Raw genomic sequence first — 26,243 nt, 5'->3', positions numbered from 1 at the left:
TAATGGCGTTATACGATGGGAAACAGTAACTTTTAGGGCCGACAGTAACGCCGTAATTTTATTGGTTTCAATCAATCAGTTTTAACTTTAATCACTGCTCATGAACACCAGCTGTGTGAATTAGGTGGTTGCAGACCATAGATGCACATCCTCCATATATCTATGGTTGCAGACAGTCACCAACACGCCAGAAGTGACTGGAACCACCTCGGCTGCTGCTGCTCTGCGGAACTGTTTATCGGCTGCCATGTCTACACGGACAACAATAACGAACGGAAGTCGCTGCACTTCCGTTGCCCATGACGCCGGAGCGAAGTTCTGACAGCTGATTCTCCAGGCAGTCCGAGCCCGTCCTGAGCCCCGAACCCCGCGCGTTTGAAGCGGTCCACGGTCGGAGGAGCCCGCTGCAGTGTCCGGCTCCAGGTGGCAGACGGCGGCTTGACCAGAGGAGGGCCAGGTCGATTATGGTGTAGCACGGAGCGCTAGCTCTCAGACAGCAGGTACAACACAGCGCTCAGATAACAGCCGAGCTAACGCGGGCTAGCACTGGCACTTTGTAAACAACTTGGAGCCGTCGGTTCAACGAATAACGTGACATGTCCTCACGGTCTCACCCACGTTTGTGAGGAATAACGACGGAGCCGAGACCGGGTTTAGGACAGGACTTTGTGACTAGCTAGCTGAGATAGCAGTGTTAGCGGTTTGTTATCACGATCACAGCAGTGCAGTGACGAGGCTCTAGCATAAAAGTATGAACATTAATATCAGACATACGTCCAGGGGCGTAACTCCGTGTTTATCATTTAAGGGGGGGTTAGGGTCTCTGCCCATATAAGGCTGTCAGTGTGTATGTGTCCTAATGCGAGGAAGAGTGCCAAATGATTTATTAAAAGGACCAGGCTAATTTACTTCTTTATTTTGGAATTCCCATATTTCGTTACAGTAGCAAAAGGTATTTTCAACTGTGTAGCAACATTATTTTTTAATACATTTTATTTTGTTGTTAATCAGTTGCGGTAATTAACGTGTCTGTTCTGACATGGTTAATGCTTATCATTCATTTATCAAAACACAACTTGCCACTTGTATAGCTATTTCTTACCAGGCAGTTGAACTAATGACAATTTGTGATTCAAACACCTACTGTATAAACATAGCACACCTCACACCACACCTTGTCAGCAAACTAGCAACCAGCTAACTTTAGATAACAATTCACTTGCTGAGTCAATGATATGACTGTTGCATCCATTGGGCAGTGTTTTTTCTCCTTTTATATGATGAACAAACTATTTAAAATTGTCGGTCTTGTGACTCTTTTTATTGTTTCTGAGCAGAATATGGGCTTATGACCGGTTATATTGGCTGGATTTGATTTATATCAAGTATTGGTGTGTAGGTGTTTGCTGAGTATTTCCTCTGCCGGCTCTGTTGTGTGTCTGTGCAGCATGGCCCTGCTGCTGCAGCTACTTGACTAACATCCAGGTAATCTGTGTCAGTGACCAGCGGCAGGCCACGGTGAGTGACAGCCGAGGCAGGTGGGCGTTGAGTCAGATTCAGTGAGACACATTTCACTGATACCTGATACCTTCAGTCTCTGACACTGCCCCCCCCCCCCCGCCCCCCAACGTGCTCACACAGTGTAGGACGGGCAGGGTAATCTGGAGGCCAGTTAAAAAAAGAGCTCTGGTTGCGTTGAGGTGTTTGGATTTTATCACTGTGTGCTCCTATTTTGTGCTACATTTTGTCCATCAATGTAAAATACATCGAGTTTACTTGTTCCCACGGTCATTGCTATTAGTGCTGGTGAAATTGTACAGCAGTAAAACAGTGATATGGGCTGGGCTCTGATCAGATTACTAGGTGAAGTGGAACATTTTCAAAATAGCAGAAGGGATCATTACTGTGATCACTGCAACGCTGGATTTAATCTCATTAACTCAGTAATTCAAGCCCTGTGTGTATGTTAGATGTAGGCCGAACTGGTGGATAAACCAAGGCTGGTCTGGTGGTGAATATGGTTTTGAGCAACCGAAATTCCATCGCCATAGTAGCTGCTTACTTTTCATTTTCAACTTAAAAAATGCTGCATTTTGTTTCTTTCTGAATTTCTTGTCAGTTTTCTCAGGTACCCAGAGGAGAGGCTGGACACTTTAAATTTTTAGATAACTGTTTTTATGCATTTCGATTAGAATAGGTTTTTGTGTTGTCTTATACATATAATAAATGCTGTATGTATATGTATGTGGGTGTGTACACAGGCCTACCTTTGCATTATTGTAGAGGTTGTGTAATAGCCTACTGGCTGGTGGAGGAGGGGTAGCTGGGTTTGAAGGAGCATTGTGGGGGTGTGGGTTTGGGTCTGTCTGTGTCTAAAAGTTAGATATTCTGTATTTACTTTTTTATTGATGACTTATTTTTATTTGTAAGGACCCCCTCGTAAATGAGATGGTACATCTCAAGGGGCTATTCTTGGAAAATAAGGTCAAAAACATACAGTAAGTAGGAATGAATAGGCTGTTTGTCTGTATGTAGCCTTGTGATAGACTGGTCACAGTCCAGGGTGTCACCCCACCTGGGGTTGGCTCCAGCTTGCATGCAACCCGGCATGGATATAGCTGATGGTTATGGTCATGGTTCTTATCATTATCAATAATCGCAGAAGAAGTATTCACATGAAACACTCCCAGGTTAATACACAAAAAGAAATAGATCCCCACAGACATTTTGCATTGATCTTTACTACAAGTCATGTTTACAAAGGGTGAAGGTTTTCATCTCTGAATTTAACACTGTCATGTCATGGATAATAGCTTCCTGCTGCACCAGCATTAAAAGGGAAGTTGGCAGGAGCATGACGCTGGAGTGCTCTTTTGTTTTCCCACTGCTTTGCTGTTGCAGTGAGTCTGTTGAATATTATTTTCATACCTTCAGTGTGGACATGATTCTTCTCTCTGTGGCCTCCCCTCTTGCTGGCCCACTCACCCTTTCCACATGATTAGAAGAATGTTTTCAATTTGATATTATTTTCAGAAATCTCTTTGAAAGGTCCAGTGTGTAAAATGAGGGGGAAACAATGACATTTCCGATTCTATTATTTATCCGATTCTATTATTTATCTAAATAATTCTATTATGAACGTGAAACTCTTGAAACTCTGGTGGTTGGCTTGATTTCCATTCCGTACAAACATGGCAGCGCAAGATGGCGACACTCTCTAAACAAGACCCTTGCTATATATATATATAAAAGAAGAATTATAAGGCTATGAAAACCAAAAACAGATTTTATTTTATAGCGATTATTCACTTATACAATATATTCATTGGTATTATTCAGATTTTGCCAATAAACTTTGACAAATATTACACACTGGACCTTTAGGCTAATTTGTATATTACACCACAGAGTAACTACTATTGAAAAGTGTGGTTTTGGTATCTTGATGTCAAGGCCACACCTACAGGTGTGTGTCTCTCAATAGATATTGAGACGTCTGAGCTTGAGCTTTGTGTCCATCATGAATGAAGGCAGATAATCACAATGCAGCTTTTTAGTTTTTTCTTGCGTATTGATTCTGTGTTGTAGTGGGTTAGGTTTCATGGAAAGTCCTTTAATTTGCTGCAGGTAATCTCATTAACAAACTCAACACTTGCACAGCTTGTGACCCCACACGTCTTTCCTCAACAGGGAGTCAATTATAATGTCAAGCATCTGATTATTCCATAATTAATTATGTCATAGCAGCCACTTTATTACTTTAGGAAATGAACTGCAGTAAAGAGTCGACTTGAACCTCATCATCTCCGTGTGTCCCACCTATTAAACACTTGCCATGTCTGTCCTTTTAATCTTTTTGGAGTGGAGCGAGGGAGCAGGGGTATGTACAGACTGAAAATCAATTTTTTTTTGTATTACACTTGATGCAGACGTACAAGTGTGCTCCATAGATTCATCTTTCCTAAGCAGAGCTGAGCTTTATCCTGAGGTACAATTTATTTCAAAAGACTCTTCCCTGGTATTTTTTACCCATCCATCTTTTTTATATCTGTTTAATTGTATCAGTGTTGCAGGAGGCTGCAGCAGTGCCAGCAGGCATATGGGAGAGAGGCAGCCTTGTCCAGCCTGGGTGTATTGCCAGAGTGTCACATGGCTGAGACATAGACATGCTCAACAATTCACATTCACACCTGCAAACACTTTACATACTGCATACCAGTTCACCTTGTATGACTGTGGAAAGAAGCACCATCTTTCAAAGTTATTGCAATGAAGAAATAGCAATTTATTAATACATTTTCAGCAAAACCACACCCCTTAAAAATATGTCAATTTAGTAATTATACAACAGAAATGAAATCTATAAATGAAACAATAATTTATTATGTGCAAGACACCTGTTTGTTAAAACTGACTAACATGCGTTTTCTGATCTGTGTGATTGACAGGCTTTTGAGCAGCAGTGCAGTGCGGTGCGGCGTGGGGCTGAGCGAGGCAAATCACAGCGGCGGCATAGCCATGCTTACATTGGCCAGTAAACTGAAGAGGGAAGACGGAGGAAAGACGGGCCGTGCCTCCGGAGCCTCCGACTCCACCCACAGGGTCTCCATTAGGGACCGCCTCCTAACCAAAGGTATGTGGGCTTACTGTCCTCCTGTCATCCCTTTCCTCTGTCCATCTCAGTCTCAGTCTGCTCTCACTGTCAATACTCTCTCCAGACCATTGGATTCCTGATTCCTGAAATTCCTTTTCTTTCACACTCATTCATGCTCACTTTGCTAATTGCTTCACTGACGTTGCTGTCTACATGTCTGTGCCACTTCACAGTCAACTGTATGTCAAGTAGTCACCGGTGTGACGTAAACCAGGGGTTCTCAACTAGTCTCACTCTGGGACCCACATTTTCCCATGGTCATTAAGTCACGACCCACTTTATAGAATTCAAACCAAGATTTTTTTTTAAAGCCTTTAAAAACTCATTTTGCTCTTTATTGAGCAAAGTGCATTTCAGAGCACATGAATGAAACTGAGGAGGACCATGACAACTGCATGTACGGAAGTGAATAAAATGGAGACCAACAAAACGATATATTTGACTTCTAATGCATCTCTGCATTCAGAGCATGTTCACAAAAGTGAATAAATATCAAATTGCACAAAATAAGACCCACAAAATATCTTTGCATTCAGAGCAAATAATAAGAAACTGAGGAGGACCATTGCAACTGCATGTGTTCACGTGTCTTGTGTGCCTTTCAAAAAAAGTTATTTTTCAAAATAAAAGACATGTCCAACATCAGATGTGCATTAAATATTATTTACTTTTTTGACCAGCTGTTCGCGACCCATCCAGAACGGGTCCGCGACCCACTTTTGGGTCCCGACCCACCAGTTGAGAACCACTGACGTAAACAACATCTTTACTTGCAGTTTACAGCAGCAGACACCACACAAAGCAATACAGGCCATTTAAGGTTAGCAAACAGTAGGCGGCTAAATATTTGAGGGCAGACAGTGGAAACCAAAACAGTTTTTTCCTGACTAAGTTGTTTTTTTTGTTTTCTTTTCAAATGTGTTGTATTTGAACAAGGACACTCAGAAACTCTGAGAGATGAGTGTGAATTCTTCATGTCCCCCCTCCTCGATGAGTGTTTGGACTTGTCTTTCTATTTGTCCCTCTTTCTTGCTGCTTCATCCATCTGTTTCTCTCTGTCTGTGTTTTTGCCTCTGGCTCCCTGGCTTTTTATTTATAGGTCCCTCTTATTGCCTTGAGATATAACTATACTACACACCTGACTCCTCTCTCCCCTCCTTTAAATCCTTTACAATTACATCATCTGTTTATATTTGTCTCCAGCATTTTCTATGTTTTCTTCACAGAAGTATCATCTAATTACTATAATCAGTGGAGTTAAGATGAAAAGGACTAAAAGTTCTACTGTTTGAGGATGTGATAAATTTGCCTAATCAAATACAACCTGCAGAATGTAAACATTATTATAGTATAACAAGTTGAGTAATGTCATATGCATTAATTTTTTTTTTTTTTTTAGAACATTGTTGTTTTTACTCAGAATAGATTCAGATGTGGTTTCTCCACCACTGCATCTTACAAGCACCTGTCAGTGTGTCCGCCATTATAACACCTGAGTGACTTTCTCTATTCCATCTTGCATTTCCTCGGTGAATCCTTTTTTTTCCACCAGGCTCTGAAATAGATTTGCTCGGCCTGTTTGGTTTGCTGCCCACAAGGGTGATAATTACAAAGTCAAGTGAGCTGGCTTGGGAACAGCGCTGTATATCACTCAAACACAGGATGACAGGCTTTATTTTTTGTTCTCGCACATATTAGAGTTCAAGTCCATCTTGCAGAAGCAAAAAAAAGAAAAAAAAAAATAGAAGCCTGCTCCCTGATGAAATCTCATTGCCTATCTTTCCTGCTCTGGCCAAGGGAGCATGGTTGTTTTATTATCACTTTATTTTTCATAAATCAAATCTTTCCAATCATTAGCTTTCTGGGAACTTAAATGCCCAACTGTAGAAAAACAAAATGACAAAGTGTTTGTTGTAGTGCAGTGTTTGTTGAATACTATGTACCGTCTTGGGTAAAGAGGCGAAGCCGCAGCCACAAAGGAGGAATCTGTCTTTGTATTTGGACCATTGCACACAGCTGAGAGCCTCAGCAGTTGATCTTTCTGGCAGAATTCATCAAGACAAGAAAAGGGAGGGAGCTGATATTTTGCACAAGCTCGTCATGGAGAAGAGCACTTGCTCTGAGTTAAGCCGGTCGTTGGTCTCATTAAGCAAAAACTGTAACTGCCTTCTCACTCGCAGTGAGCTGTTAATTAGCTGACACTATGCTCTGACCTCCATGTGGAAGAGGATAAGTGGGAAATAATCTCATGAGTATCATGAAGGCAACCAACATCTCAGAGAATACACTTGTCTAAATGAAGATCCACAAATCTTAGGCTGATAGACCAGACCAACAACACACAGTACGGCCTGATGCTTCAGACACATCTTTTTTTGTTGTTGTTGTGATGATAGCCTAGTTGGTGCAGTTTGCACCGTTGTATGTTTTTCCCCTCTCTTATTTTTTTTTTCCGCTGTTGTTTCAGGCGGATGAGGAGATCAGAGGTGTTAAACCGGTTCACACAAATCAAAAATGAAAAGTGAAACTTTGCCCAGGGGCAACAGCAGCTAAACAGCTCTGCTCCGTCTGGTGTTTTTAGACTCCCATGTTGTACATGACATGACTTTTATCCAGAGTAAGCAGGAAGCATGACAGTTCCCTCATCTTTGAAGTGTGTGTCTCTGCCAATCTGTCTTCATCCTCATCATCATCTCTCCTCCTCTCTCATGGTTGTTGTGATTTTTCTCTCAACAGAAGTTGCAGAACTTGAAGCCAATCTTCCTAGTAAGTACACCCAACAACACCTCTGTACATTGCAGTAATGAAGTGAGACGAGACAGACTCACATGTCTGCAGTTTATTCTATATAATATATTCCAGTCATTGCATCAGAAAGTGTGAATAAAATAATAATAATAATAATAATAATAATAATAATAATAATAATAATAATAATAATAATAATAATAATAATAATAATAATAATAATAATAAAATAATGAATAAAAGAAAGCTGAATAAATGACCTATAGCTCTTTATACTGACCTGGTTCATGTCATTTGGTACAGCACTTTAAACTGTATTGGTAAGGGATTCAGTCAGAATCCAGATAATTCTTTCACAGTAAATGTGTCGAGCATTGATTGAGTAGTAATCAGTCAGTAATCAAATTACTGACTGATTTCATTTTGAACCCAGCTCGACTGCACAAGTGTTACTATACTAAGCTGGAAATGAGCTGTAGTCTTAATTACAAACACACTGTGGGCTTTGACAGGTTTCCTACATGTTGTATTTCTGTCCTGTGCTGGATTTGTTCAGACGCACTGTCCCTATTATTATGTCAGTAAGTGGGTTTTACTAGAGAATCTCCACTACAGTACATCAGGTATTCATTAGTCATTGTCATGCATGAGTGCAGGCCTCATCATCACTGCTTTGGCTGGACTCTGTGTGCTTGTTTTTGTTTGTGGTCTGGTGAGTTTTGCCTTTGCAATTGAGGACCATGAGATTCACAAGTGTGTGTGTAGCACTGAATGTTGGTCACAAAGCAAGAAGTGGTTTGCTTGAAAATATATTTATCTTTTAGTAATGATAATGAAAAAAACAAATAGACTTGATTAATGTAGGTCCTTTTCTTAACAAAGTTACAAAGTGCTTTACAGAAAGACAAAATTAAAACTGCAATCAAAAACGAGAGAAACATAAACACTTCATAAAACAAACGTGTGTTACATGGAAATATGGATTGTCTTTATAATGGGAAACTGAAACACAAGACAGCAGCAATCAAACACTCAGATAAGCATTCAGATGGAAGAATATTGTAAGAGCAGCTGTAAAGGACACTAAAGATGGGTTTTGAAAAGAGACACAGCACAAACCAAATTGCTATCTGGTTTGTGGAGGAAGGATCTTCCACCAAGCGATGCTGATGGAGCCTGTGTTCCATTACCAACAACAATGATGAAATCTGGCCGTTTGTAAAGATTGATTTTGATTTTCATCAGGCACCAGCGCTGAGAAAACTCTGATGTTACAGATTGGACAGAATGTACAGGAGAAGAGAATTGAGGGAGAAGGAGGGGATCTGTTCATATGTAGTCTTAGGTAGCACAGTGTAGAACAAATATTGACCCTTTCTTCTAAATATTTCAGCTCTCATTCAAATTTGATGACAAACTTCTCTTTGTTCAAACCCCAGAGAACAGATAATGAGACATTAGTTTCCAACCTGTAAAACAAATCTGAGAACATGCCTGACTTTATTGAATGCATGATGACCAGAAGAGGAAATGAAATGTGCACTGCAGCAATAGATATTAAATATATTTAATTAAAACAACAGAAAATACTCCAAAAACAAAACTCTCAATGATCCAAGGATGATAAGAACTGAGGTCAGTGTAGCTACGTAGTATCTCAAAAGCAAGAACATGGTGCAGCTAGAAAGGGTGGATAGGAAAATAAGACACAAACTGAAGGCAAATGATGCTCGCAAACAAAGGATGTATTCAAGGCAGGCAAGCGTTCAAGGACGTAGCTTTGAAGACCAGAGTTCAGTAGCTGGTGGGTGACACATCAAAAGGTGGTGGGTCATTTTATAAAAGCTATTGGTAAACCAGTTTTTTACCTGAGTTACAGGAAGACACATGCACTGACAACAAAAGGCTGTTTGTCCTCCAAACTTTCCCGTCCAAAGACAATGACAAATAAAAACTTTTTTTAAATACTTATGACACCTTAATAACAATGTTTCTTCACATATCTGATGAATTGTATCTGGGCATTTGCTCATTTAATAACTCAGATGTTTCACTTTGCAGCTCTTCTCAGTTATGCTGTCCAAGTTAGCATAAATGATCTATGAGCTTGCTGGAGAAGGTTTTAATACAAATTAACTTTCAGATGTGATAGGGAGATCATCAATTATTTGTAGAGCTGTATTTTACATGCCGCCCACAGTAGATTATCTGCTTAATCTGAATAACAAGCACCTGTGCCGTTTCATGTGATTCAGTGTTCACTCTACATCCATAACACATTTTACAACTCTCACAATATGTGTCTTTTCCATGCAGGACGATATATATATATAGATAGATAGATAGATAGATAGATAGATAGATAGATAGATAGATAGATAGATAGATTGCTTTATAATTTAAAATGTCATTGCAGTGGCTGTGGGAAATGCATGGCACAATGACAAAAAACATAAATCACAGAAACAGAAAGACACAAAAATTACATTAAAAACGCAGTGTATAAAAACACAGTGAATACGCAGGTAAAAAGTGTGTGTATAAAAAACTGTTTTCAAAGTTAAACGTGTATGTTGTAACACACTTTTCCTGGAGGACAGTGCATATGAATTAATCATAGGGAGGCATTGTACAGCTGTATTGTGCGTATGAAGGGTTATTCACTGAAGAGAACTGCTGTGATGTTTAGTAGAATAAACAGTTTTGTTTTTTGGTTACAAAGTGCTCCCTCTCTCCCCAGTGGTGTCTTAAGTGCAGTAAATGCCCATGGACACCAGGGGGGAATGTGGTGCCACAGGGATTCCCACAGGCCGGTTTTACACAGACAAACAGTAAATCCTGCAGTGTGTGTAGCCTGAATGAACAGGGTGTAACTGAGGATGGATGTAATAAAAGTACAGTATTAATTTCAGTACCGTTAGTGGGCACAAAAGCCAGCTATGAATGTAATTCTAGACCTTTTGCACAGCTGCTTTAACTTTTGTAACTGATAATAGCTTTCTCTCCACCTCCACCCTCCCCCTCCCTCATGTGTTGATGTTCAGGTACATGCAAAGCCAGTTTCCCAGATGAGGACAAGCTGCATCATTTTCAGCTGGCAGTGTCTCCTGGTAAGAGAACAGCAGGAACCGTCTTTGTCCATCATTCTGTCCTTACTTCACTAACAGCTTCAATGACTGAGTAATTTCTTTCTTACACAAGAGATGAAAAAATGCAAAGATATAATATTGTTTTACCTTTTATCTTTTCATTGTCAGTCCTCTCTAAGCTCCGCTCTTTGGTGTAGCAAACTGATTTATCAACCCTAACCCAATTTAGACCCCTAACCCCTAACAATTTAATTCACTGGTATCGTGCAACAGATTTATTAAGGCGTTGAGTTAGAGACTTTCATAATGAGGCAGCTGCATATCTTATACATGAATATACATGAGAAAGTAGCAACAACCAAAAGCAGAACTTTGAATGTAGAGCTAGAAATAAATTAGAAGATAAAAAGTCTGCATGTATATTTTGAAAAATGGCTTCATAATTTACAAAATGTACATCCTTTCTGTAGCCTGTAGTGAGCACATGTAATATAATCCACTGTTTTCCCACCTTGTACAACCTCACTTATACGTGGGGACTGCAGTAGACTGCAAGTTTAGTGTTAACATGGTGTTCCTAAAGCTATGCTGTGTCCCAAAACTGTTTCCTTTTACATGCCCCCCCCCAGTCTTCTCTGCATTTCAACATTTCTGCTGCACTGTCATTATTCCCTAAGTCCGCTGTGCTGGCTCAGCAGTGTTCCAAGCTAAGTGAGCTACCTGTCGAATATTGTAAAAATTGAACACACCGGTGTGGAATTACCCAACTCCCTGGAGGCTCCCTTACCCCTCACTCCCTGCTCTTTATCTGTCATACACCCTCTCTCTCTGCCTCTCTGCAAGCCCAATGTCACCATCTCATATCCCTCATTTGTATAATGTGGCAATTTATCTTCATCACTTGTTTGAAGATGCACTTCAAGGACAGCTCTAGAATAGGCCGAGACAAAGTTGAAACGCAGCTCCGTGCCTGTGTATGAGAGTAGAATAGAGGAAGGGGGCAAAGGCAGAGACTGGTAATTGGATGGTGTTGTTACATGTCTAGAATATTTTTTAGAAAAAAAACGTAGATGACACGAGACGTGTTGGAAAAAATTGTGTGGAATTAGGGTAATCAAGTTTCTCAGAGGAGCGTAGCAGCTCCATTACAGCAAGGGTGTTATATATTACATTACCTGTATTATGATCATATCTGCATTATCTCCCTGCCACCTGGATGGAGCTTAACTTTCACAGAGGCCTTTGTTGGCAAAATCCGCAGAGAAAAGCAAAGATCAGCAATTAGAGAAACGCTTTGGTGTCATGTTCTTCAAGAGGAGCTGAGGTTCTGAGAGAAAGACATGCTCAATTATTCAGAAGCTTTGTCTGTCCCCACTCTCCTCCCTCCCCACGCACACACACACACACACGTCCAGCTCCCCTTTTCACTTTTACATCCCATTTCCTGCTGTTTCTCTTTCTGTCCCTTGTTTACTGTTGTTTGTTCTCCTCTTGTTCCTACTTGTGTCACATCCAAAATGCTAATGGGCGTATTGATAAGCATGTGAACCCTGCGTGTGAGCTCCGTGGTGCATACACAGGGGAGTTCTGTCAGTGTCTTTTATCATTCTGGTAGTGTGTGGACCCGTTCCCTTTCTCCTGCTCTCTCTCAACTGCGACTGGAAATTTTGTAAAAACAGAACTTAGAAATGTAATTACTGGTATTCTGCTAATGCAGTGCTGTCAAATTTCCTATAAGAATTGAAGTGTATCATGTAGAAACTATCTACACAGATGCTTCAATTTGCACCCCAGGGAAAACAATTGTGGTCAAGTCAGGAAAATGAAAAAGGCAAAGGGAATTCGCCTCAGGATGCAGTTTGTCCAATATCACACACCACAGCCAGCACGCAGTAAAATCATCTTGACTTGTTTTGTTGAGACTTTAGGTCAAGGCTTATTGAAGAGCTTCATTCCTTTTCTCCTTTTACCTCATTTATGTTCTATTGTCTTCACTTCCGGTTAACTTTTAAGTTTTAACCCTTACACTAGAATGATGAATATTATTTGTGCTACAGATAACACTGTAATTAATGTAGTTTAGGTGTTCCTCCAGAAAACCTAACATCCAGTGACAAAACACACAGTTTCACATTGTGTATCGAAAACAGACAAAAACATGGCATTGTTGCCAAAAAACAAATAAAAAAACACTAAATCACTTTTTTGTTTCTATAACTGTGGTGATATCCTTAATTCATCTTCAGTGGGTTCATTTAGTTCTGTGCTCATTAAACATTTTGTACACACAGACACACTAATGATTCATGGGGCAACGCTAAAAAAAACCCATGGAATTCTCATTCAAAGCGACAAATATACTGTATATGTTCTAGTCACACATTCAGTATTACAATCCAGTTATGGCATCAAATGTTATTTGAGGCACATGGTGAAGGAGGTGCTTTTTAAAATAATTTAACCAAAGTCTAACTCAAATCATCTCACTCATATCAGCCAAACACAGCCAGGTAAACCTAATTAAGAACACATACACACAAACACACACGCACAGCAGCACGCAGCACACTATTTTTTCTCAGATCGTTTGCCCAGATCTAATCAAAACATGTTTTGTTTCTGTTAAATATGAAAAATGTTGAATGTTAAACTGCACTTTTCCACACACACTACAAATTACACAATGATTCCCGATGGAGAAATGGTCTTAGACCTTTGGGCCCCACTGTATATAGCGAGATAAAAAAAAATGCAAAAAAAAAAACCCATTTGTCTTTCGAGTTTAAATTTATTGGAATGTCTTGTTTAGTTTCTTTTTCCCATGTAACAGCTCCGTGCTCTGACCCCCCTGTCAACTCACAGCCTCGTATCTGAGGAATGGGGACAACAGCAACAGCTTGGGGTGAATTCATGCTCCGCCATTGTTTGTATTAATAGAAATTCAGTCATGAAAGGAAATTAATCAAATAACACCCTTTGTGTTTCTGATGTTTAGTTTCTCCGCTTGATTAACATGGATAATTTGTGCATTGTGCACATTGCTGCAGTGCAGTGCATGCACAGGGTACAAACACATCTCGTTATTTAAGAGAGCCCAAGTTGTTGGGCCAACAAGAGGTCACAATTTGTGCTGAACAAAGTACACTAAAAGTACACTTTTAATTAAATATTTTTCTTTCTTTCAGCGCACAATTACCACTTGTTAACAAAATAATTCCATAATTTTACAGTTATTTATATCCTCTACCAGAACAAAGACTGTAGAGACCTTTTTCAGCGGACATGTCTGTTTGACAGTCTGGATTAAAGCCTCAGGCGGCGTTTTCATCCCAACCTGACCCGTGTCCAAGAAAGTAACTGAGCTAACCCGCGCACTGAGATTGTGTTACCCCGTCAGGTGTTGTTGCCATGGTTACAACTTGACAGTTTATCCTGATTGGACACGTGGACACTTATGTCCGTCAAAAGGCGGACATGACTGAACCCGAATCATTTCTAAACTGTTGGGATTTTTTAAAGTGAGCTGGAGTGATAAGTGGCGTGTTTTGTCGTCCTCCAGTGTGTTTTACTAGTTCTTCTATCTCTCAGTAGCCATTTATCAGTTTAACACCAGTAGATAACAAGAAAGTCAGACAGAAAGTGAGAAGGATCATGTCCTCTGTTTGCTTTTGCTGGTTTCATCTTTCAAACAAACTAAAAAACCTCATTTATTTTAAGTCTGTCTGTCTTTAATAAATAAGGTCTAACACACTCAACACATTTGCAGTTTAGTGTGTGTGTGTGTGTGTGTGTGTGTGTGTGTGTGTACCTTTTCAAGCCCAGTGTCTTGTGACAGTAAAGACTGATTGTTCTGCTGTAGTGAAGACAGCCATGAATTATTTATGACCTCTGACTGCGGCTGTTAGTCAGTAGATCTCTTCTGTCTTCCATTTTCTCTCCCTCTTTTAATTTGTTTCTTTTTTTTGCCATCTCACTTCTTCTGTAATGGACTATCCTTTGCTTTTGATGGTGTGAAGCTGTTTCTTTCTTTCCACCTCGTGTCTGCTTGACACTTGACAAGCCATATCTCTTTCTCACACACTGTTTTCTCCCTCCGTCTCCTCTCATTTATAATACAGGAGAGAGTGTTTGTTTGCTCTAATTGAATTGTACCTGTCTTTGTTTTTGATTATTTGGAATCTGGTGAAGTTTAGATAGCACAAAAAGAGAGACACAGATGTGTGACTGTCTTAGCCTGAATAAAAACCCTCTCCTGCGAAACCTTAGTTTTTAGGTTTTGTTGATGCAGTATCAGAACAGTGTATAACTGGATAATAACATTTGAGATTCTCCATACTTTGGTCATTTAGGCTACTTTGTGCCATTATATACATTTCAGTACATGGTCCTTGTGCTGTATGACTCCCATAAGTGTAAATCTGTATTCTGCCTTTGTAGTCAGTAGAGCACAGTCTTCAAATGTGTTCATACGCATACACCTAATTAAATCATTATATGGCCAATTATCACATCCTCTCAATCACTGTCTTGCGTTCTTGAGTCCAGTAAGACGTTCCATCCACCCACGTCAGCTCTAATAAGCTGTCCGGGCAGTCTTGTCTCTTTCTTCCAGCCTGTCATCCTCTGATGCTGTTTCATACCTGTTCTTCTTTAACCAGGTGGACCGACCATGATCAGAGCGGAAATATACTTGTAAATGTCACCCAGCTCATTAGGGTTCCCTAAGAATCTGTCGTGAAGCGGGCTGTAATTGGCTTTCAGTGCTATCCACCTTTTTCCGAACGTCAAAAACGTAAGCCTGTTTTGCCGGTTTTGCTCTTCCGGTGGAATTTTATGTTTACGTTTCCATGGTTTCAGTAATCGTGGTAAATGCATGGATTTTTTTTTTTTTCCCCCAATGAAAATCTGTAAAACGCATGGATCATCACACCAGCTTTTAACAGTGGATATCACACAAATTGACATCCGTGTTAAAAGCCAGCGTTAATAGACCCATGCGTTTACCGCAACTATGACAACGACTGAAAACCATGGAAACGTAAACGTACAATTCCACCAAACCGGCAAAACTAGCTTCCGGTTTTGACCATAGATGACGTTCGGAAACTTGTGGATATGTGAGGAGAAAGACACACAGAGAGGGACTGTATGGGTGATTGTGTATCTGTTTAGACACAACAACAACACACACAAATGGACCAAACAGTGTCACTGTGAATACTACTGAATTTGTGATGTGGGTGTGAATGAGCTTAGATGTTGCTACAACTTTTGGCGGGTTCCTGTGTATGTGTGTGTGTGTACAGTAAGTGTGTGTGTTTATGAGTTATGTTTGACTTACAGAACATGGTCTCACTGAAAGGTCACACAGTGTACTTTTATTCCCTGAGGCATCTACTGAGAATGAGATTCAACTGACCCAGTCAGTCTCACATTCACTCTCCTGTTACAGATTGATTGATCTCAATTCAGCCTGTTGATGAAGCTCGACTCAAATCTAACCCACACCTAGGGACTAGGCGATATGTTGGTTTGAGTTCTGGTGCTTGTGTGTGTTATTTATTTAAAATGTATGTTACTTACCTAAGTTAATTACCCAGACCCAACTTCCACTTGAACGTCAATGACACCACTGGACTGGTGCACCCATGGGTCCCTATGCAAATGGCTCAGAAGAAAGTCTGATACCTAACTCCTAACTAATATTGTGCTTTATAAATTGTCCCCATTGCAAGATGATGTTGTACACTATAAACTACATGTGTGGGAAGATAAAATTCATTCGAAAATTATGTTTTTATGTTAATGAGGATGTCGTTAAGGGTGAATGTGACATGGACTTGGAAAGAAGTCTTAATGTCTAATTTCTACACTCCATCTATGATGATGACGACGATTCAGCGCTCTCTTTTCACAGGAAGTTTTTAACTCATGTTCATCATGAAGCACATTCTTGTATGAACATTATTGAAAAAGTTTTGTTCTGTCTTTTTTTCCTCTGCTTCTCTCCAGATGAGGGTTACTACCAAAGTGGAAGGTTTCAGTTTGAAATAGACGTTCCCGAAGCCTATAACATGGTGGTGAGTGCTCAAGTGATGTTTCATGGCTTCATCAGAACTGTTTTTACTTCTGTCCTGCCCCGACGTCATCTTCAAACATCCAACAGCTACAGTAAGAGATACAACTTAAAATGTATCCCAGCTGTTTCTACACCTTGATTGGACTCCACCTGAGTTTAACTGATTGGACATGCATCAATTTAAGTGATTGGTCACACCTGTCTATTTAAGATCTCACGGCTGACAATGCAGACCATAACAAAAGACAGCCGCAGAGTGCAGAGACAGACTGTGTCTACATGGTGATCTGGGCAGGGTTTCCAAAAAAACAAAAGGGCTAAGCTGATGGTCAGTTCGGCAGAGCTCCACAGGTCCAGTATCCACACTGGACACGTGGAGCCAAAATCTAGGCGTCATGTCTGATTCCAACCAAACAGTTCAACCGTAGATTCATTAGACTAGAAAATCTTGTCTCTCACAGTCCTTTTAGTTTTTGTTTTTTTTGAAACGTTGACAAAAGGCTTCAGTCTGATCTCGTTGCCATAAAGCCCAGATCAGTGGAAGTTTGTCCAGTCTTTCCACAGGATTTCTAGAGCTCAGCCAGAGTGGCCATGAGGCCTTCCTCACAAAGGCCCTTCTCAGTTTGGCAGTGTATCAAACAGACGACCCAAGCCCATCATTTGTCTTGAATGACAATTGTACTTTTCTGTCAGACCTTTATTTGTAAAGTAACAAACTAAATAGCATTTTAATGTTAAAATGCCTCCACATTTGGTTTTCTTTTCCTCTTCCTTCTTTCTCCAGTCTCCAGTCTTTCCTCCTCATGCAGCTGAAGGCTTGGACCTTGCTGTTATAAAGTACTTTAAGTGAAGTATCCCTCTGGCTGATGGAATCTAGCATTTTCCATCAGTCAGTGTTATGTCTTGGGCTTGGGCAGCATCATGCACAATAGCCAATCAAATGATACCCATCGCCCCCTGTTGTCAGTGTGTGCGGTATAAATGCAGAACAGGACAGATGGGAAAATTGTGAGGAGCTGCGCATTCCATCATGTTGTCAACTCAGACTGACTGCTCAGGGATGCAGCACATTTATTATAGTGATTAAAAGGCTGCTTTGCTCATAATATTGCCATTAACGATGATGATTAATAAGAATGATGTTAGTGGAGTCCCCCTCACACAAGGGTGGTCTCATGAATATTTGCTCCTCACTCCCTCTGACTCAGAGTTAAAATAAGAGCTTTGGGGCCGCCTTCGTCATGGAGGGCCAGAGTGTTTTCCATGCCAAGAGAGGATTGAGGAGCAATGAACAGCCAATGGCTTACAGCAAATTGGGTCCCAGACAAGAAGCATTTTAAAGACCCTTGGAGAGGCTGAAAAAGATTAGCTACTTAGCACAAAATGAGGCAGCTGACATCCTTCTTGAGACCGGAGGCAAGTGCCTGGTGTCTTCGGGGGGCACTGCAGAACTCAGCTCAAATTAAACAACATGGGTCGGCCTCATCCTCTCACTTCCCCTCCTCCTTTGTTACTGACTTTCTCCTTACTGTAAGACTGCAGAACACATGACTACAGTCATGACGGACGAAGGTATTCAGTTCTCTTTGTAATGTGGAAGCTGTGGCAGAGATGGAGGAAAAGAAATGAATGAGAGCCACATCTCTCCATCTCTGTTGCAGTATGCTCAGATGCATAGAAATGTACGATTGCACAGTTGCATGATTAAAAAAATACAATTTATCATGATATGTGAGGCTAAAGTTAACAGATATAGCAGGTCAATAACATTAAAATGACATTATGAACATTTTGTGCTAGGCTGACTTACCACATTTAAGTTCTCATTGAGAACAAAAGTAAGACAAAATGTACATTTTTATGCTGAATGTACAGATACATGTTTTACTTTGTTTAAAAGTTAATCTCCCATTCTCCTAGCATCGCAATGCAAGTAGATAAAAAAAGAAATGTCTTTGTCAAACCAACAATTCTTGTTATCTCTTAACAGCAGCAAAAGAATCAAGTGGTCTGCTTTTTACACCTTAGGTTCTCTGATTAGAAAATATTGATTATTTAAAGTTTTTTGGAATTAGTAAAGTGAGTCAATCTCTTTCTTGTCTTTGTTTCTTTTCTCTCTCTTCTCTAGCCTCCTAAAGTGAGATGTCTGACCAGAATATGGCATCCTAACATTACAGAAAATGGGGAGATCTGTTTGAGGTAATGCTGTTTAAACTTTTTTTGTCAGTAATAATTTTCTAATGTTCCCTAACTTTTACATTTTTTAATAGAATAACATGCATGTTCATGTACTTGCACTGCACTTTATAGACATGTGCTGTTGCTGTCAAAGTTTTGAAATACATTTTTATGCTGTAGAAAGTCTGACAAACAAAAAAAAGTCAGTTGGAGCAGTGAGCTACATGACTGAAAAGAGTATTACAACAAAGAAACTAAATATCCAAAATCTTATTTTCCCCTAAGATGAAATGCAAAGTAGCTTTGAATCATTATCATGAAAAAAAGAAGAAAAAGAAAGAAAAGTTACCTTTCCTGGTAATTTTTTTTCTCATTTTCACAGAAGGAACAGGAAAAGGAACATTAGAAACATTACGCTGCTTCATTTTCTTAAGTCATAAACACAGCAGAGAAAATTGAGATGACACCTCAGATCAGAGCATCAGTCCTGTCTGTCTCACTCGCCCTCAGGGCAACAATGATGAGTTCATAGCACATACCCAGAAACACGGGCTGATTACAAGCTAACACAAATTGTCTTAGATACAGTACCACAATTTTTTTTTCTTTCCTGCAGCTTATTGCGTGAACACTCTATTGACGGCACAGGCTGGGCCCCCACCAGAACATTAAAGGTAATTATGTAATGCCTAATTTACAACACATGTAATGGCAATCTGTGTTTCAGCAATGTTTAGTTTCACAGTGCAAGTGTGACGTTCTATGGCACCTACAACCTCGCTGTTTTTTTTTTTGTTTGTTTTGTTTCAATAAATTACAAAGACACCGACATCAATACATACTCCTTTACCATTTTACTTCTTTGTATTGTCTTTCAAATCCACATCCAAACATTGCATGGGGAATGCAGAAGCACATAATTCCTCCAACAACCACCCACATGCAACAAGCCGGAAGAATCAAATAACCAAGGAAATGTGAAAAATGACAATTGAAGTGCAATGAAACAGAGAGAATATCAAATACTGCATTTGAGGGCTCTGACTCTATTTTCGATGCCATGTGTAGTCCAAATGAATTTTTATTTTATACAAGCAAGATATGGGCCAGTGGAGATAACGTATTGTATTTGACATATTGGTTTTTTCACCACCTGTCTCACATGTTTTTCCAACACCCTGGTTTATATTGGTAGCTACTGTAGGTATTTCAAACCCAATATTTCTTATATAGTCAGTTTCTTTTACACTGCCCTTCAAAAAAACAGTCACACTCTCTAATATTTCGTGGACCACCTTGAACTCTGATTATGACATGCATTTGCTGTGGCATCGTATTTCCACAAATGCATTTTTTTTTTTTCAAACATTCTCAACGGGGTTAAGGTCTGGACTCTGTGGTCACATTGGACTACATTTCTTCATTGAAGATGATGGTTCTCCAATTAAGCAATATTACCCGAGAGGGTGTGCTTTAACGTCATTTGAGCACGACGGTGATGCGGTCAGGACCGAGGCGCTTGCGCCGAGGTCCGCAAGCATCACCGAAGTGCTCAAATTACGTTTAAGCACACCCTCGAGGGTAATATTGCGATTATACAACAATTACCAACAAAATAGAGCGTATAATTAAATAAATATTCATGTTGATGGACGTTTTGCTCTCAAAATTTAAAGTTTTTTGCGAGTGTGCTTCCCGTTTCCATGGAAATAAATGGGGTCTGACTAATAACTGAAACACAATCAGTCACGTCAGTAGACTCCTATGTGTAATGGAACCTAGTTCACCTCTACAGCAAATAGTCCGAACCATAGTAACGACCTAGCAACAGAAATGATTTTCTAGTCCCAGATGAGTGAACTCTGAGCTGACGTTCATGTTTTAACGCGGTCTCGGACTTTCCCGAACTAAATCAACACTGCACAAACTCGCCCAAGTTATAACAAAGATGCCGTTTTTTTCCTTTGACAGATGTAGCTTCTACAACCGCAAACTCTGCATGTAAATGAGGTTATAGCGCCGTGTTGCCGACACAGCTGATAGAGAAAGACAAACGATTACTCCAGATTATTTAAAAGCCCAAAAGGCGCAAGCAAGAGAGAGGGAGAGAGAGAAACATACAGGTAATCACCTCCGTTTTATCCAATGAAATATTCAGCTCCAGGCCATATTTTTAAAAAACATATTCACCGCGATCACAACTCGTGTCTCTCCGACTTTGTAACGTTACACACATGGGAGGGAGACAATCCTCTCGGCTGTAACGGGGAAGTTTACAATATATTAACAAAAAATGAAATAACATAATTGTTCTATAAATGTGACTTTGGCAGCTGACAGAAACAACCTACAGGAGGTCAATGTAGTTTGTGATTTATTTTCACGAGTAATAAATGACGTTTTTCAAAATAAAAGGGGGAAAAGTCCATGTTGCCATGGAGATGTGTAAACAACATGACATGGCGAAGTAATATTTTCAGTGATAAGTCAGCCGTGCTGTAATGCTGATTTGAGCACGTTCTAAATGTCTTATTGACCAATCAGATTGCTTGGTCGGAACTACTTGTTGTATAATATTCCTTTCAGTCTTTAATAATGCGTTGGGCAGTTCTAACCTGATTTTAGTCTCAGTAATTTCCTTAGATGTTTTATTTGCTTGATGCATGCCAATAATTTGACCTTTCTGAAACGGATAAACATCTTCTCCACAACCACAGGATGTGTCTTCCAACATGGTTGTTTAAGAAATGAGACTGCATCAGTTAGGGCTAAATAAATTGTTTCCAGCTGAAACATAATCCTCCATGCAGTAATTATCCAATGGGAGGCTCTTACCTATTATCTTAGTTAAATCCAATTGGTGACTCTTTTTTTGGACGGGCAGTGTATTTTAGGGTTGGTGTCAGAATGTCATGATTAAATACTTAAAAGGATATTCATTGCTCCGACTGGGTAATCTACAGTCTTTGTAGGGTCTGCAAGCTCTGACATACTGTCTGATATGTTGTATCTGCATTGATGGAAACATGTGTGTCCTTGCAATGTCAACATTAGGCTGAAATGAAGAATTGATAGCTATTGGATGGATATCGTAAAAACAATGTTCTCTGCATAATGTGTTCATTTGGAGCACAAATGATATGCATGGTGCTGCTTGACATTAGACAATCTCTGTGTTTCTCTCACACGCTGACAAAGTTGACAAAGTGTGGGTGCAGAAAAATGTGGCTGAGGGCTGTTGGAAACATTGCGGCATTCTCTCTGGACAATGACAAATCGTTTGTGGAGTTATGTAAGGTAAACTTCAAAATGAAAGGATTTCCAGCTGCATATACAAGAGAGCCTTGAGAACTTAAGTTGCACCCTTCACTCAGCCGAGCGCCTTGTGTGAGCTGTTTAGAAACAGTTACTGAAGTTTAAAGCAAGGACACGCTCCACTGTCCCCATTCAGGATCAGGCTGAAATTATGTTTGATAGAAACTATGGTGGAAACTATGTGGTTGTACGATGGAGCACCAACCTCCATATTAAGTTTTGACTTGGTGCTTGTCTACAGGGACGCGAGGCGAGATCAACATTCCTTTCAATCCCTGCACTGCAATGCTCTTGTGACTATGAACATATGTAAATGTAGCCATTACCCTTAAAAGAGGGGCAGCTTTTCCTGCCAATGCTCGTATTAGAAGTTATTGGCAGGCAGTCCCATTCTATTTAATATGATTAATATGTTTTGTGTCAATCCAGACTAGTCCCCCGTCTCTACTGTTTTCAGAATACATAAGAAACCATTTGTACTACTCTTATACACAATCGAGAACATGTTCCACATAATGAGACATTTTCAAGGCGGATACATTTTGTTCTTTGTTGATGATATTTTACGCTCTGCATGATGTCAGTCACATGATACACGAAAACAGATACTGTAGTTTGTCAGGTCCACATGATTGCATTTTGTCTGTGGCTAGATCCAATATGTTCCCAACCAGGACAGAAAAGGGCTGATGCAAACAGATTGGCCGGACGTGTTTTCAATTTCGATTCTTCAGTAAGTGTTATAGTGAGATTTCTAAATTTGTTTCTGTCATCATCATGTAGTAATCGTCGGTGTGTGCAATGATGTTGTTAACATGTTGCAAAGTAATGTGCCGTTAATGCATAAATTCTGGCAAAGTATATATATATATATATATAATGCACGACTGTTTGAACATTAGCACTGCGGTAATAATTAAAACCAGATTTGTGGATTATCACATGATCACATCCTGGTTTCAAGATTTCACAGTAACATTTCTCAAATAGAATGAACATGCTGTGATCAGAGGATCTGTCTGAGGAGGAAAATGAAATCATTGGACGTTGGTTCTCAAAGGGCTGCTTGAGGGGGCTCCTCAGCAAAATGGGGAATGAATTAATTCTTCTCGCCATAATTCAATCCACTAGAAACACAATGACAGAATCGGTGACTATTTTGGTCAGTGGTTTCTAGCTCTTTTTCAACAAGACAACGTGAAGGTAAAAATCTTAAACAAAATCATCTAAAAACATGTGGGTCTGACTTTGAGGTCTGACTTTTTTCAGTTTAGGATCTTGATGACCTCATAGAGTTCAACAGTGGTCAGCAGTGATATGCCTATTTGTGTCATTGAGCAGTATCAAGCCATCTGTACAGTCAAGACCTGGGAGATTTGACTGACCAAAATAGCTCTTTAAATATTATTTGTTGAAGCTCTTATTTAGCAGCTCTTTATCACTCCACAGTACTGCCTTGTGTTTAAACAGTTAGAAAATGTATTTGCTCCTTGTGTCTTTACTTCATGCACAATTATACAGTAGATATGGGGATGGATTGATGCTGCCTAATCGGTGTTTCAATGTCCCAGGCTGTGATTATAATCAGTTTGTATAGTGATTTGGAGTGGAGTGAACATAAGCAGAGATGCCCACGCAACCTGGAATCTAATTCACTCGCAGGTATTATCTCATGGATGACTTAATTTACACCTGAAATAGATCTGACATCTCCAGATGCTAAACTGTACTGAGTGTCAAGTTGTCAACACTTTTTTTTGTCCTTTTCTAGTGATGGTTTATCTTTCTTACATTTGCCATAGGAGCCTCTTCAACATACGTCTACACTACATCAATACAGCAGAGATAGATCCAGAAATTGTTAGGAAATGTTATTTCATGGTGATGGATTGCATTGTATTTTTCAAATAATACGTTGATCTTAAATGCTCTCTCTGTCTTTTACAATGTCTCAGTCGCAGTTGTGTGCTCTCGTTGTTTTGAATGCTTCGCTTCCCTGGCCTTGACTTCAACAAGGAAAAGAGAGGAAAGCAGCTTTGCATACATTGTGGGTGCTTATCTTGGCGTGTGTTTGTGTTCATTATAGCAATAATAACCAGTGAGTACATATTCAGGCTTAAGAAACACTCTCTGGCATTTGTGCAGCACTTCACTGCACACATGCACAAATTAAAGCTACTTCATCTGCTCCGTGCAAAAGCAGAGATAGGTGTCAACATCTCACAGCAATTTAAAGGAAGTAGGACTGTCTGGAGCTTCAGTGACTGAAAAATGTGGTTTTATATCCATTCAAATCAACGGGTTTCTTAGTTTGACCAGTCAAATGTTTTGGTTGATTGTTACCGGCAGCTGCCAACTGTAGCGACACAAAATGATGGGTAGGTTTGAAATATTCTGCTGCAGCAACACACTTCTGCACCTCAAACAGACATTGTGAAACCTGCAGGTATTTCACGGAGGCGGTGGCAAAATTCTTTTCGTATGTTAATCTAGACGTAGACAGAGACTTCAAACTAATAATTCAGATATCAGAATAAAACCAACAGTGACTTCACAGACAAGACAGTTTGGATATTCTACGTTTTCCTATAACCAGCCCGTTTCTCTCCCCAGCTTGTGTCTGACAGTTGGTGGATGTTTTTATTTTGTGCTCCCCCTGAGTCATGCTGGGATCCAGACTGTCATTGTTTACTGAACTGTAGGTGTGGATGTGGTCATAAGTGTGAGAGTTGGTTGGGACTGGGCTCATGCGAGTGTCACTGAGTGTACCAAAATATGTGAGAAAAAGTAAGTGCAAAAGCTGTGAGTCAGAAAGGATTGTGTCAGGTTGGAGTGGGTGATGTTGTCCCTGTTCACTGGTCACCAGTCGTCTCTACTTCAGCCCACACACACACACAGTCTCACATAAAATACCTTTACAGTAATTATTCGCATTGAAATTCTAGCACAATTTACATGTAGCAAATATATAATCGTGTCAAATTCACCACTTTGTTGCTCTGCTTGTTTGCAGAATCAGAGCATATGCATTATGACATTGTGATTGATTTTATGTATATTTTTGACACAGCTTCCGGGAAATTAGTGGTTACAACATTTCAGTCAGATGGACATAGAAATTTACTATCCCCTGATTATTCCCTTTGCACTGGCAGAAGAAGCAACTTTACATTACTTTTTACTAGGTCAGAATTAACCACCTTGCTAGTTGTACAGATGTTTTAGGCTTAGTGAAGCCAGGTAAAACCAAGAGAGCTAGGATATATTGAACTTTGTGGTTTAAACCCCAGGCCAGTGCCTGTATAACATATTGAGAAGGTACATTGGTGATCAAGTTAAACACATGAAGACATGAACAAAGTGCAAAAAAAAAAAAAAATGCTACAAAAGCTTTTCAAGTTCACATAAAAGGCAATGACATAAATACTACCAAGTTGGATTATTTTGCTGCTTTTATTGGATCACTCAAGTTAATTGCTTGTTCCACACTAATGATGGACCCGGGGGTCTTTAGCAATATATTATCTCATTTCTCATCTTGTTTTATAGACAGACCTGAAACTGTGATAAACAGTTTATTCCTCTGTGTTATTATAATCAAATGCAATAGGAGCCGAATCTCATTGTTTAAATATACTGTGGAAATATTCAGGCTGATGTTATTTAAAAAAAAAAAAAAAAAACTCCAAATATCCATCCTGTTTGCTTTAGTTATTCTTGATAATTTGGTCTTGATTGGAGTCCACCGTGGCAACCTGAGCTGACCGGGCAGTTTAGAAAATGACTCATACCAGTTTACACAAGCCAGTTTACATTCAGCGAGTGAGTGAGCAAACCGGCGACAAAATATAGCACATAATATGATTGGTTCAGAATCTAAACCAATCATATTATTGAGGGACATAAACAAACTTCTGGTGCTACTTTTAGATTCCTGACGTTTCCTGGTTGCCATTTTTGACATCTTGGAGTATTTTTTAAAATTTTATTTCAATGCAATTTTCTCATGTTCTCCTCTCTCTGCTAACTAGCTTGTCAACAGGAAGCAGGGTGTACTTTTCAACCAATAAGAAAGAAGTGTTTAGGGGCGGGACACCGCCGCCAAATGTCGTCCAGATAGAGACAGAGCAGGCAAGTTTTTCAGGGTTGGGCGACATCGTTGGACAGAGCAATGTCGCCT

At 39.8% G+C, this 26,243-nt stretch overlaps 1 protein-coding gene across 1 annotated transcript in view; it reads left to right on the top strand.

Moving 5' to 3' along the window:
* Window positions 1-293: 293 nt before the first annotated feature.
* Window positions 294-26,243, top strand: part of ube2f (ubiquitin-conjugating enzyme E2F (putative)) — a 45,967-nt gene continuing 20,017 nt past the window's right edge. Inside the window, exons 1-7 of the mRNA XM_083996800.1 lie at window positions 294-500; window positions 4,449-4,633; window positions 7,391-7,420; window positions 10,447-10,512; window positions 16,504-16,571; window positions 18,699-18,769; window positions 19,365-19,422. Of these exons, the coding sequence (XP_083852926.1) occupies window positions 4,519-4,633; window positions 7,391-7,420; window positions 10,447-10,512; window positions 16,504-16,571; window positions 18,699-18,769; window positions 19,365-19,422 (408 nt within the window). The 5' untranslated portion in view covers window positions 294-500; window positions 4,449-4,518. The remainder of the gene's footprint in view (window positions 501-4,448; window positions 4,634-7,390; window positions 7,421-10,446; window positions 10,513-16,503; window positions 16,572-18,698; window positions 18,770-19,364; window positions 19,423-26,243) is intronic.

Source organism: Trachurus trachurus, assembly GCF_905171665.1.
Source record: "Trachurus trachurus genome assembly, chromosome: 21".
NCBI lineage: Eukaryota > Metazoa > Chordata > Actinopteri > Carangiformes > Carangidae > Trachurus > Trachurus trachurus.
The sequence above is the reverse complement of the archived record's forward strand: the minus strand, read 5'-3'. Positions and strand labels throughout refer to the sequence as shown.